General features: G+C 40.5%; 1 protein-coding gene across 2 annotated transcripts in view; it reads left to right on the top strand.

Annotated features, from left to right (window-relative positions):
- The window catches only part of LOC144597200 (tau-tubulin kinase 2-like), a 169,315-nt gene that overhangs the window by 98,015 nt on the left and 56,721 nt on the right, over window positions 1–14,579 (top strand). For both annotated transcript variants that reach the window (XM_078406200.1, XM_078406199.1), the window contains exons 9-10: window positions 3,933–4,058; window positions 9,890–10,047. In XM_078406200.1, coding sequence (XP_078262326.1) covers window positions 3,933–4,058; window positions 9,890–10,047 — 284 coding nt within the window. The remainder of the gene's footprint in view (window positions 1–3,932; window positions 4,059–9,889; window positions 10,048–14,579) is intronic.

Raw genomic sequence — 14,579 nt, 5'->3', positions numbered from 1 at the left:
TCTGATTTAAAACAGCTCAAAATTATTGAAATTTTCTTTTTTGAAATAGCTTTTAAAGAAATTCAAAATTTATATATGCTAGAAATCAATTAGAAATGTGGAGTAAATAAAAGGACAGAAGACCACGTGTACTTTTCCTATAAATTTAGCTGTCCTATTCAAACTGCACATGTCAGTCATCTCTCGTCCAACATTGAAGAATGAAATGTAATTTATGTTAGGCCGCTCAGCTCATGATATTTCTGCTCCATGCTTGGATTCATTGTTGAGACCAACAGAAAAGTGGGTAGTTTGAAGTAGCAGCACCTGACCTCCAAATTGCTCCTAACTTTTGTACTCGACCCACATGGACAGAAGACTGGAGCGAGTTAGAAAACTATGTCTGGGCCATTATGTTTAGATGCACACATGATGGGGATGTGGAACATGTCAGCCATTGGACAGTAGGAATGAGAAAAGTGTTCGTCACTGGGAATGTGGGATGTGTCAGTTTAGTTTAGTTTATTGTCATGTGTACCAAGGTACAGTGAAAAGCTTCTGTTGCGAGCTAACCAGCCAGGTAGATAGTAGTTCAAGACTGCTCTCTAGTTGTGGTAGGATTATTCAGTTGCCTGATAACAGCTGGGAAGAAACCGTCCCTGAATCTGGAGGTATGCGTTTTTGGTCACTAGACAGTAATTGGAACGTGGGATGTGTCAGTCACTGGGCAGTGATGGGAATGAGGAATGAGGGATGTTGAACAAGTCAGTTAATGGACAGTGACTGTTGAATGTGTCAGTTGTTGGATGAGAATGTGGGACGTGTCAGTCACTGGGCAGTGATAATGATGTAAAACATGTCAGTCATTGACAGTGGGAACGCGGAAAGTGTTAGGCCATGGATAGTGGGAATGAGGAAAGTCAGTCACTGGACAGTGATGGGAATGTGGGACGTGTCCGTCCTAAGAATTAGTTGCATGGGATGGCATTGCCAAGGTCAATAAGGCACTGATCCGAAAATTGTGTTAGGCTGCATCCTGGAGGTGAGAAATTATGCACCTAAGGTGGCAGCTTCAGAGACCGTAGGTTCACATCATGGATTAATTATCCTCCAATTTAATGGTGATCCAATTGGGGCAGGCTAAAAAAAAAAACAATTCCTTAAATGTTGTCATCTCTGAAATTTGAAACAACTGCTTCACGTTTACATTGGAGAGACAGTGCAGCTGGTGGAGCTACTACCTCCCAGCGCTAGTGACTCAGGTGCTGTCTATGTGGAGTTTGAAAATTCTCCCCTCTGACTCCATGGATTTGCTCTGGTTTCTTTCAACATCCCAAAGATATGCAGGTTTTCAGTGTAAATTGCTTCCAGTGCACAGGTAAAGATAGAATCTGAACATAGTTGATGAGACTGCACAGAGTAAAATGGGATTGCTGGCCGGTGTGGACTCAATGGACATGTCTCTCTCCTGTTTAACTATGATGTGAAATGAAATTAAGGAAAATTCTCCATGATGCTTTGACTTTTTGATCAAAAAACACATCTGCAGACCTCCCAATCCTTCCGAATTTGGCGGAAAGTTTCCGCTTTCTTATTTCATTTCCGCCATTCCGATTTCTCCTCACATTTTTCCGCAAAACACATGCCTCGCTGCTTGCCTCTCGCTCGCCTAGCCGATGGCCCCGACTCGCCTCGCCACTGGCCCGGTCTCGCCTAGCCGCTGCGTAGCGCGAGGCCCGTTGATGTTGAGTGGATGGGGAGGGGGGAGTGGGGATCAGGGGGTTGGAGGAAGGGAGGGGGGAGTGGAGGGGGGCGGATGGGGTGGGGGGAGAGGGGGAATGGAGGTGGGGGGAAAAGGTGTGGAGGGGAGGGGAGTAGGGGGGAGGCGGGAGTGGGAGGTCGGGGGGAGAGGAGTAGGGGGGAGTCGGGAGTGGGGGTGGGGGGGGGGGGTGGTGGGGCATGGACTGTTGTGATTTGCTGTTGAAGACCACTGGAGCAAATATGTCTTCAATGAAATTAGGTATGTGCAGTTTTAAATGAAACTCTTTCTTCATAACTTAGTCATACATTTTGTGTAAGGAAAAAGCAAAATAGAGAAAACAAAACAAAACAAAATTTTCTTTGTTGTAAAAAGTATTTCTGTTCAATAACGTTTCTATAAATAGCAGAATATACTCGTGATCGGCCTGACATTGTACATGTAGTCCAAGAATGCGTACGTGCATTTGGTGTGCATACTTTTCTTTGCTGAAAAGTTGCATTACGCGCCATATTTATGAATTCTAATGTAAAATTCTGAATTTTGGACATCAAAATTCTGAATTTGTAAAATCAAATGTTGGGAGGTCTGCACCTAAACCTGTATCTTTATCCTTTATTAAAATCAATGGATTAATTTCATTGTCACCATGTAAACTATAATTTCTGGATGGTTGCTACCTCTTCCATATTTTGATAGAACAGAATTATCTATTGAATTCATGTCAGGTCTCAGTATAAACCTAATCAATCCCATTCACTCACTTGGTTTTCTGTGACCAATTCTCTCTCACATGCCCATCAACTTGTGTAAGTAAGAACTGCGGGTGCTGGTTTACACTGAAGATAGACACGAAATGCTGGAGTAGCTCAGTGGGTCAGGCAGCATCTCTGGAGAAAGGGAATAGGTGATGTTTTGTGTTGAGACCCTTCATCAGACTTTCTTGTGGGGGGGGGGGGAGAAGGTAAAACCAGGCTATGCGGGCTGGGGGATGATAAGATTGGGGGCTGTGAAGGGCAGACAATCAGAAGTGATAAGATCAGAGATGGTCTGTGAGACACTGGTGCTCATCTGTGGGGTCATGTCCAGGGGTAAGTAGGAGGAGGTGTCCGAAGGTTGGCACCTGGCCTCAGCCCGGTAGAGTCTGATGAAAGATCTTGACCCGAAACGTCACCTATTCCTTTTCTCCAGAGATACTGCCTGATCCGCTGAGTTACTCCAGCATTTCCTGCCCATCAACTTGTTTCTGCTATCACTCTTATTAGGGGGTAAGTTACAGTGGTCACCTAAGTGATGAACTAGCACATCTTTTGGAACCAGCACATCTTTGGGATGTAGGAAGAAGCAAGCATACCGTGGTAGCCCACAGGAGAACATGCAAACCTCACACAGATAGGTTATGATTGAAGCTAGGCTGCTGGAGCTGTGAAGCAGCAGCCCGGCTCACTGTGCAAAAGATGTAAAATGTAAACCAAGCCTATCCCAATTCATGTTTCTAACAAAAATAATATTCATAGTTACTTTAGAAGCAAACCCTTCAGCACACCATATCCACGTAGATCATCATTTCCCTATCTAGAGTAATTCCATTTACAGAATTACTCTAGATAGGGAAATGATAATCTACGTGAAGTATTCATCGAGATACTTATTATGAGTACCTGCTTCCACCATCTCCTCAGGCAGTGCATTCCAGGTTCCAATCATTTCCAGAGTTGTTCTTCAGTTCCCCCTTAACATCTCACCCCTTACCCTAAACTTGTATCTCTTTTTAAGGTACCTCTGCTGTGAGGAAAAGTTTTCTTGCCATCTACCCTTTCTTTGTACCACTATCAGGTCCCTCCTCTGCTCCAAGAAAAACAAACCCCACCTAGCATGTGTTTTTTGGCATCAGGAAGATTAGTGTGCTCTGCCTCGATCTAGACTTACGCCTGAGATATGAATCGCTATGTGCAAGAGTGTCCACTGCAAATGGGTAATGTGTTTTATGACATTTAACTGAAACGCCATAAAGTAAGTCTGTAAAGTGAAGAATTCTAACTTGTATGTAAGAATTTTTATTACTTGTGTGTTATGAAGTTAATTATAAGTAATTAGTTGAAGTATAGCTGGACAAGTTTAAAACTATTAATCTTGATGTTGCTTATTAGAATGTTTATCTAAACATGTATTTTTTAAAATTCTGTTCTTATAGGAACAAGTAGGCCTAATAAAAGAAAAATATGATCACCGTCTTATGTTGAAGCACCTCCCGCAAGAGTTTTCGATATTTCTGGAACATGTTCTCTGCTTAGATTATTTCACAAAACCAGATTATCAGGTGAATGTGCTACAGTATAATATGTGTGAGAGAATCTTGTACAGATCATTATAGCTCTGGGTGGAGAGTAGGTTTTGCCACAGACATTTCCCACTTCACTAAAAGATGGCGTAAGGACTGCTTGGCTACCAGCATTTATTTTCATTGTGCCATAAAGATGCTTGCTTTGTTCGAAGCCCAGCTGAAATTAGCAACTGAATAAAGTTAATGAATTTGAGACACAAGGAACTACAGATGCTGGAATCTTGCATAGAACACAGACTGCTGGAATAATGGTGGCTCTGGCAGCATCTCTTGAGGACATGGATAGGAAATGTTTCTTCAGCCTGAAGAAAGGTCCAACCTCAACATTTCCTATCCATGTCCTCCAGAGATACAGCGAGAGCGTCTGTCCTTGAAGAAGGGTCCAGACTTGAAACGTTAACTAACCATGTCCTCCAGAGATGCTGCCTTACCTGCTGAGTTGCTGTACTCCAGCACTTTGTGTTCTAGTGTTAATAATTTGTCCCTAAACATCACATTTGCAGTTTTGTTGCAGAAATGCACAATGATTGATTGAAGGTTTGATGAGCTTCTTACTCAGCTGTTGTGGCTGTCTTCCATTATGTTTTGTGTCATCAGACTGCCCTACGCTTGATCCTGCTCAAGCCTCACTTTTACCTCCTGAGGGATGCCCGCAATGGAAAATGTTTGTTTCTGTCGCACTTCTCCCAATGTCCTGATGGCTTAGTTACTATGGTTATTCTTCAGCGCAGAATGGGTTGCAAGTAGCTACTGGGTCACGGGTGGAGAAACTAGGCTTGTGGTTTACTCCCATGTCTGTCCGACTAGTTATACAGTCAGAGGCCTCTTCCAGTTTTGCAATGATTGGAAAATTGGATGAAAATTTTTAAATGTATTAAAACTGAATTATATAAATCCATTTCAAACCACAATTAATGTATACATTTTAAAGCATGGGTTGTAATTACAATTACAAAAAAAACACAGCCTCACTTGCCGTTCTTATGAATGGGACCAGGCTTGATCCTCCAGCTGTGGCTGAGGTAAAGCTCAGGGTCATTGTGTACACTGGATACTCTTGGTTCAGTGCTTTTTGAAATGCCCATGACTCTGGATAGAGCAAAAGGTCAGATGTGCACAGGTTCCACACTGCATCACTACAGTTCGCAGGTATGAACATCCAGACTGTGCTCATGCATGCACTGCTGCCAGCAGAAATGTTCTAGAGAAAGGCAATCATAAGAATGGTGACCCATTGTCATTCCTCCCACGCTGTAGGACATGATTCAATCTAGTGTTATGTATTTTTCACCTGACCTCATCGGGCTTCTCCAGTAAACACTTTTTCTGTATAAGCATACTGAGCTTGCGAGTTACTTTTTTCCAGTGCGGGACAAATTGGAACGTTTCTTTGCTTCTTGTATGTTTTTGGTTCAGCATCCCTTTAATTCAACCTCCATGGCAGAGCCGGGTTGTTTCTTACAACAAATAATATGTAAAGATAAGTACGTTACTCTTTTATCTGTCATCTCTTTTGATTTGTCATGCACAGGTTGTACACATGTCAGAGATTTTAGTAGTGGAAATGGGGTGGTAGTGAGCAGCACTGTGGCCTTGTATTATGAGCAGAGCTGGTGCTTAAAATAAGGACATTCTCAGGCTGTCCCGTCCATTTGTTTTTTGACATTGCTAAATCTTCTCATTTTAGTTTAGAAATAACTTTTGACATTGTAGTTTAGTGTGCCTGACTTGCATTTATTGTCCATCATATATGCCTTTTGGAAAAGGAAAATCTACAGGGCCCCGACATTTACTGTGCAAGTCCTGCTTTGGATTGACTTACTAAAATGCATCACCTCACACTTCTCCAAATTTAATTCCATCTGCCATTTCTTGGTACACTTCCTTAGATGAGCTAGATCCTTTCGTTAACTTGGCCTTCCTCCACTATTCGTTACACTTGAATCATGTTCACCACATTGTTATCCAAATCATTCATACAGATGATAAATCAATTCCTGGTCACTGGTCATAAGCCTGCTGTCAGAAAAACAACCCTCCACGAACACCCCTTGTCTCCTTCCACCAAGCCAGATTTGAATCCAGTTAGATCCTTTGTGATTTAACCTTCTGGATCTTGCAGGAGGCCTTGCTGTAGTCTATATAGACCACATCCACCTTGTGTGCCGGTCGATCCTCTTGGTAACTTTTTTAAAATAATCTCTCCCAAATTTGTGAAGCGTGATTTTCAGGCACAAAGTTGTCTAAGTATCCTGAGCAAATTGTATATTTGTAAAAGGAAAAGTGTTGGATATGCTCAGCAGGTCATGCAACTCGTGGAGAGAGTTAGCATTTCAAGTTAATCTGTCATCAGAACTGGGAACGGCTCTAGTTGAACAACTTCTAATGTCATATAAAGCAGGGAAGAGAAGAAAGAACTGAAGGGAATGTATGAAATTCAAATGCAGTTGAAAATCTGGCCCTAAAAGTCTGTCCTGCTATTCATCAAGAAGGTGGCTAATTGTTTACCTCTTCATCCTGCACTATCTCCGTAGCCCTTGGTTCCCTTAATATCCAGAAAATTATTAATCCCTGTTTTGAATGAATTTCCTGATGGATTCTCCACAGCCCTCTGCAGTAATAAATCCTGTTTTATGCACCAAATTGACAAACATCTTTTTGATCCGCCGAGTCCTCCGGATCTCAACTCCCCTTCCCATTCTCAGTCCGACCATATTGTGAAGCAGCAACTCGACTGTTTCACCTTTGTGCCACCCTCTATGAATATAGCAGCATGAATGTTGAATTCTCAAGTTTTAAGTAGTTTATGCTAACACTCCCATCCCCTCCTCCCTTGCCCCCTTCCACCACTCAAGTTATTTAACCAGTTCTACAGTTCACCACAATGTATCCCTCTTGAGGTCACACCTTCCCTTCACACCTTCCCGAGCCAACAGTGGGCCTGCCGGGGAACCATCCTGTCTGAGGTCATTTGTTGCCGCCCTGTTTGGTCCTGGGTTTTTTCTCACCTCCTGCTCTTCAAACCCATCCCCGTACTTTCAGTGTGAAGAAGGATCACGACCCGAAATGTCACCTATCCTTTTTCTCCAGAGATTTTGCCTGACCCGCTGAGTTACTCCATTACTGTGTCTAAGTTTGGTAAATGAGATGGCCAGAATCAGTATTCGCAATTGAAGTCTGTGTTAAATGTGGTAGATTACAATCTGCCAAGTGAATTGAGATGCATTTGCTGGAGATAATGATGAGCTTCATTGGAACAGTGTTGGGGTCAGAGTGTGACGTGGAATTAATGTAATCGGCAATTGAAAGCTCAGACTGAACGCAGTTACACAGTGGCCATCAAATCTGCATTATGTCTGTCTTGAATCCTGAATACGTTATATTAAATTGAAAGTATTACAAGCATGTCACTGCTTCACTGACAATGTCTGGAACCTGGAGAGTTAGAAGGGAAGATATAGTAAAATGATGCTTTAGTTTTAGTTTAGTTTCGAGATACAGTGTGGAAACAGGCCCTTTGGCCCACAAGTCGGCGCCAACCAGCGATCCTCACACATTAATACTACTCTACACACACTAAGGATAATTTACACTTCTACCAAGCCAATTAACCTACAGACCAGTATATATTTGGAGTGTGGGTGTGAGAAAACCCATGCAAGTCACAGGGAGAACCTCCAAACAACGTGCAGACAGTCGGGATCGAACCCGGGTCTCTGGGCGCTGTAAGACAGCAACTCTACCGCTGCGTCACCTTGTCTCCCTGGAAGGGCATTGCATGGAAGTTCATTGAATCACGCTGCACAGAAACAGGCCAACCAAGGATATCCATGCTGGCCATCGTACTAATCATTGCTGGTACTTGATCCATAGTCTTTTAGGTCTTGGCATTTCAAGTGCTTTTATAGACACTTATTACATGTTGTGAGAGTACCCTCTGCCACTGCCCACTCAAGGAGTATGTTCCAGATTCAGAAGGCAACTAAAAAAGCAATAAGGGTGAAAAGATGAATTGAAGGTGGGCTAGCCATAATATACGAGGATACCAAAAGATTTTACAGATGTATAAAGTGTTTTTAAAAAAAAGGCAAGAGTGGACATTGGACCACTGAAAATAACACTGGAAAAGTAATAATGGGGAACAAAAAAATAGCGGTTGAACTGAATACTTTTTTTGCATCAGTTTTCACAGTGGAAGACATCAACAAAAAATCCAGAGAGTCAGGGGCAAAAGTGAGTGCAGTTGCTATTACTGAGGTGCTTAGGAAGCTGAAAGGTCTGAAGATGGATAGGTAACCTGGACCAGGTGGACTACACTCTAGGGTTCTGAAAGAGGCAGCTTTAGAGATTGTGGAGGCATTGGTAGTGATCTTTCAAGATCACCAGAGTCTGCAATGGTTCCAGAGGACTGAAAAATCGCAAATATAACCCCAATGTTTAAGAGGAGAGCGAAGCAAAAGAAAAGTTATACACCAGTTAGTCTGACTTCTGTGGTTGATAAAATTTTAGTCTCTTATTAAGGATGGGGTTTGGGGGTACTTGGAAGCACAGATAAATTAGACAGAAGTCAGCATGATTTTGTTAAGGGGAGATCTTGCCTGACAAATTTGTTTGGGGGGGTTTTGAGGAGGTAAAAAGCAGGTCAGACAAAGGAGAATTATTGGCTGTTATTTACTTGGATTTTAAGAAGGCCTCTAATGTGCAGCATGTGAGGCTGCTGAACCAGATAGGAACCTATAGTATTAGAACCTATGGAAGCAAGGTACTAGCACAGATGGAAGGTTGGCTGATGGGTAGAAGGCAAAGAGTGGGAATATAGGGGGCTTTTCTGGTTGGTTGCTGGTGACTGGTGGAGTTCTGCAGGGGTTGGTGTTGTGTCTGCTATTTTTCACATTGAATGTTAATGATTTGGATGGTGGGATTGATGGCTTTGTGGCCAAGTTTGCAGATGATACGAAGATAGGTGGAGGGGCAGGTAGTGTTGAGGAAACAGGGAGTCTGCAGAAGGACCTGGACAGGCTGGGAAATGGGCAAATAAGTGGTAAATGGAACACAACGTAGCAAAGTGTACGGTCATGCACTTGGGTAGAGAAGGAATATAGTTATTTCTAAATGGGGAGAGAATTCAGAAATCAGAGGTGTAAAGGGTCTTGGGAGTGCTGATTTCATTGAAACTGAATTATGAAAGGCCTAGATAGAGTGAATGTGGAGAGGATTTTTCCAGTAGTTGGAGAGTCGAGGACTGGAGGGCACAGCTCGGAACAAAAGGTTACACCTTTTAGAATAGAAATGAGGAGGAAATTCTTTAGCTGGAGGGTGGTGAATCTGTGGAATGCATTGTCACAGATGGCAGTGGAGAGTAAGTCATTGGGTAATTTTAAAGTGGAGGTTGATAGGTTCTTGATTAGTAAAGGCGTCAAAGGTTATGGGGAGAAAGCAGGAGAATTGGGTTGAGAGAAAAAATAGATCAGAATTGAACCATGATTGAATGGCGGAGTAGACTTGATGGGCTGGATGGCTTGATGCTATTATTTCAATCGCCCCTTGGGTGAAGTAATTCTTCTTCAGATCCCCTCTAAACTACACTTTACCTTAAACCCATGTTCCTTGGTTTTAGACATATCTGCTGTGGGAAGACATTTCTGTCCATGCCTCTAAAACTGTATACATTTTCTGTAGAAGTCTTCTGTAGAAGACCATGTTGGATTATTTTCTCTGTTAACCATTTCAGAATAACATATCATTCCAGTTATTACACTTAAATTTTTGGTAATTCTGATATTCCCTTATTTCTCTTTGTTCTGTAGTTGTTGATGTCCGTGTTTGACAGCAGCATTAAAGCACATGGGGTTGTTGACAGTGACCCTTTCGACTGGGAGAAAACTGGGATGGATGGATCTTTCACCATGATAACCACCTCAACTACTCCTCAGCTACATACACGGCAGACACCTGCTGCTCTTGGGTGAGTAGAATGCTTTTAGTATACCTTTCCAATGCTGTGATTGAGAGGTAACATGTGAGAGCGCGACTTAACAGCAAACAATCATGTTGTATGCCATATTTCAGACAACGTCTTATCAAGAGACACAATCTTCAGAGTAGGACAAGTTATGTTGGAATTAATTTATATGCTGTATATGAAATACCTCAAATGATTTATACTTGTGGATATTGTGCACTTGCATCCATTCATATTCTGAGTGATTGTGGTGTGTGGAAGTTGTTGTAATCCAGTCACTAATTTAGAGATTAGACAATTGCAGTGATCGGGTAGTTTCAAAGGCATATCAAGTCATCTAAAAACTGAAAGTTGATGTAGTGCTGTGATTACGACAGAGGTTTATATGCAGTGACATATCAGACCACGTGGGTTTCTTATTTCTACTTATTGTGAAAATTAACAAATATTCACTCGGGTCAATTATTGCAAATAAAATTAATAGAATTATTATGTAGTAATAAAATGCAGCAAAATACTGATGTAATTATTCAGGAAAAGAGAAAGCTAAAATGTATCTATTGGTTTATAAAATATTCCATATTTCAGACACCCCAATCATTAGCAAAGTTATTTGAAAGCATTGTTCAAATGCCCATAAGTGAAATAACAGCATTACTTAATAAATTAAATGTCAATTCCAAAAAATAAAACTCTGAATTGCACATCTTGCAGATACTGTTAAGGAAAATCTACCGTATATATTATTATTAAAAAACTTTCCTAAATACATCATTGATTAAAGGCACAACAGTAAAATGATTTACAAATAACCATTTGATTAGACATTATTTATAATTAACCTGTTTCAAGCAAGTGCATGCCAGTTAGCTAAAGATCAAATCATATCCATCGTAGCTAGCTGGTATACCAAGGAATTCACAACTGATAAGATGAATGATCTCCTAAAACCATTGGGCCAATTAATAAGGGAATTATAACAGTCCTCAAAGATGTGAAAAGAAATGTCCTAAATGCTATGTATATAATGTTTTGAAATAATTCCACAGGAAGGAATTGGTGAGAAGGAAGTGGAGAGGTGCAGAGAATGTTTGCCAGAATGCTGCTGGATTGGAGGGTTTTAGCTGTAAGATGGCACAAACATGGGTTATTTTCTCCGGAAAGGTGGAGGTTGAGGAGAGAACTAGTAGTATAAAATTATGAGAGGCGTAGATAGAGTAGGCAGTTGAAATCTTTTTCCATGGGTGGCTATGTCAAATATCAGAGGGCATTTAGGTGAGAGGGGCTAATTTTAAAGATGATGTATGGCACAATTTTGTTTTACACAGAGCGTTGTGTGCCTGGGCGGCATGGCCAGGGGTGGTGGTAGAGCCAGATGTGATTGAGGCATTTAATAGGCTTTTAGATGGGCACATGGATATGCAGGGAATGGTGGGATATGCATCATGTGCAGTCAGAGGAGATTAGTTAACTTGGTGTCATAATTGGCATGGATTTTGAGGGGCGAAGGGCCTGTTCCTTTAGTGCACTGTTCTATGGTCCATGTATTTAAGAGAGTTTTAAGTCCAGCTTTTGTCACAGAATGCTGCTACTAATCCTAATGCCATTAAGGGAAATTGTTTTCAAAATAGTTTTAAGAAATGTAAATGGCCCTTGAGAGGATTGCCATTGAGTAGAATTTCTTAATTTGGCAATTTGTTTGAAGAATTTGTGTGTTCTTTCTGTCTCCCGAGAGGTTAAACATTATGGTGAGCTCCAGTTATAATTAAATTTTCGTTTCATCTCAATACAAAAAATAATAATTGGTGCAAATCCTGTCAGCTGGCTCAGGTCCTCCCCAGGTTACTACAGGGTTCTGCTCCATTAACTTTTCATGAGTTCACAGGGCAGAAATACAGCCATGATCCAAGTTCCTCAGGTGATGCCTCTATCCCCATAGGAACCAGCAAATCCATTCCACCAGTCTTCCTAAAGCTTGTCGTATGTACATGCTGTATAAAAGTTGGGCGTTCGTAAGATGGGGTAACCCTGTAATTTGTAAATTAAGACCTGGATCATAACCCACATCACAACCAGTATGCTAGCTTTCCTCATCTTACTGTCCTTTCCCCATATCTGAATTATCTCAGATCTGCCAACTCCTGATACTTTTCCTATCATTGAATGATGATTGGAAATAAGAGTTCAATAAAAAATGTATAAACTCAAATACAGCTATTAAATTATACATAAGATTAAAGCAAAAAGAATGTATTTGTTCAGGATTGTGCTCCAACAAATTCGAACAAATTTGCGTTTTACTGCAAACCCCATTTGACTTAATTGACTCAACTCCATATAATAAACCACATAATTAGCAGAAAGTGACAAGTTCTACCCTTTGGAGCTTAGTTCATTGGTGTTTGGCATTGTGGTTCTTTACTATGATTTCTTAGTTTAAGAATTAAATTGGCTGATATACCATTCAAATCATTAATTTTGGTGCATGTTACCTTAATTGTGCTCGAGGTGAGAATTGTTTTCATTGGAACCAATCTGACTTTATATACATTGTAGTGATGTTCATGAAGAAAATTGTGCATTTTGTATGTTTTCTCTGGAGACAGGGAAAATTATAAAGTTGGGACAATTTTAATGGACTCCTGGTTGGCCTCCTAAACTATGTTCAATACTCCATTTATATCTTAATTTGGTGTTGGTTCCAATCCTCCAGCATAAAAAAAGGGGGTTGGGTAGCCAATCATATTTTCTGCCTCACACATCACTTTAGACCAAGACATAGGGAAAGTCACAGAGTACAGAATTTGGCTGAGACAAAAAACGAAGTCCTGTGGTCGACATGACGAACTGAAGCACAAGTCCTGCATTCAGTTACATACTTTGCTCAAGCAGCACAGACCCAAGGTTTTATTGGCGTTAAACCCTCCCTAAGCATTTGCCATTTCAGGACATTCCTTGAAAGCTACCTTTCTGACACAAGTTTTGGTCAGCTTTTCAGATATGTAATTATATGGTACGATGTTGATTCTTGCCTGATGTTTGCATCTATGAAGCGCCTTTGAATGTTATAAAATCTATAAATTTGGCTTGTTGTAAAGTTTACAACTGACGTAATAAGATTAAAGAGTGTCAAATGAAGGGTTAAATACCATAGATTGGGGATGGAGGGATAGGAAAATGAAGATAGGTTTAGAACAGGGGAATACAGACCCAGAGACAAGAAAACGTTTTTAAACATTAAAGATTTTTTTATTTTTCTGTTACAGAGAGAAAGCAACTGAGAGAAAGAAACTGAGACAGAGTATATGGGATCTGCACAGACAGGCTTCACTGTGGACTGGGGGCTAGTCGAGCTTGCTTTAATACTCAATTAGGAAAGTTGACGTGAAACTTAAGTAAAAGGAATACATTGGAGCCTTGATGAATTATGTTCTCTGGTGGGAATACCTAATTTGATATGGGATGTTACAGAACAGCTGGTGTAACTTTCGAAGTACACAAATAAAATGTTTACCATTAACAAATCTAATAAGGTTTAATCTTATTTCATTTGTTAAGTAGAAAAAGGTATGTAATACTTGATAAAGAATATGCCCCTATCATAGCCCAAGCTAAGCTGAGGCAAATGATTATTTACCAATCAATGTTCAAAAGATCTTGTTTAAAAGAAATCGATACCAGCTTTAAGTTAAGTTGTTGTATCCCCTATCTTTCAAAATCCCATTGAAGAAATATAGAAATTTATTCTATTATATTTGAAAGCCATTATGCTGCCATTTCTAAAAGTATCCTGCCCACCTTGGTTAATTAATATGTTGCTCTTCCACTAAAAGCAATAAGCACCTAGTTGAAGCAATATTAAGAATGTACCACAATCTAACAGCTATTTCTTTTTGGATAACTAATTGCAAGCCATGAGGGAAATCATTGCTCTGTTTTCTTTTGCAGGAGAATTGTGGCACGTTAGGAAGTTGGGTGGGTTTCATCTATGTAGATATGAATACCTTCAAGTTACTGCAACTGGGTACATTTATGAGAAAGAACATTCAAAAGTGCTTCATGGGTACGAGTTAAAATGCATACTGAAACAAAAATGGAAAGATTAAGAGGGGTGACCAACAATTTGGTTGAAGAACTCAAGTTCTGAGTAGGTGGGAAGGTGGATGTGAATGAAAGGAATTCTTGGATGTTGAACATTTGTCCGAAGGCCCAATCGTCAGTAGGGTGATGGATTTGAATATCTTGTGCATTCAGCAAATTAGGGGTTGCAGAGTTGAAAAGTGAACAGGAGGTGTGAAGATGCAGAATTTTAATTGCAAGTAATTTAGCCTGGGAGCCAGCATAACTCATCAAAGATGGGTGGTGGGATTTGGAATGTAGGAATAGTTTTGGATAGGACAGAAAGTGTCAGATACTAATCCAATCTGAAGAGTGTTACAATAACTTGGTATTATCTTAATTTTAAAAGTACATGGAATATAATAGCTTGGCATTTATCACAAATCTGAATGTATAATTCTGATTTAGTTATTTGG

Source organism: Rhinoraja longicauda, chromosome 10 (assembly GCF_053455715.1).
Source record: "Rhinoraja longicauda isolate Sanriku21f chromosome 10, sRhiLon1.1, whole genome shotgun sequence".
NCBI lineage: Eukaryota > Metazoa > Chordata > Chondrichthyes > Rajiformes > Arhynchobatidae > Rhinoraja > Rhinoraja longicauda.
This window is presented reverse-complemented; position numbering and strand designations above follow the sequence as displayed.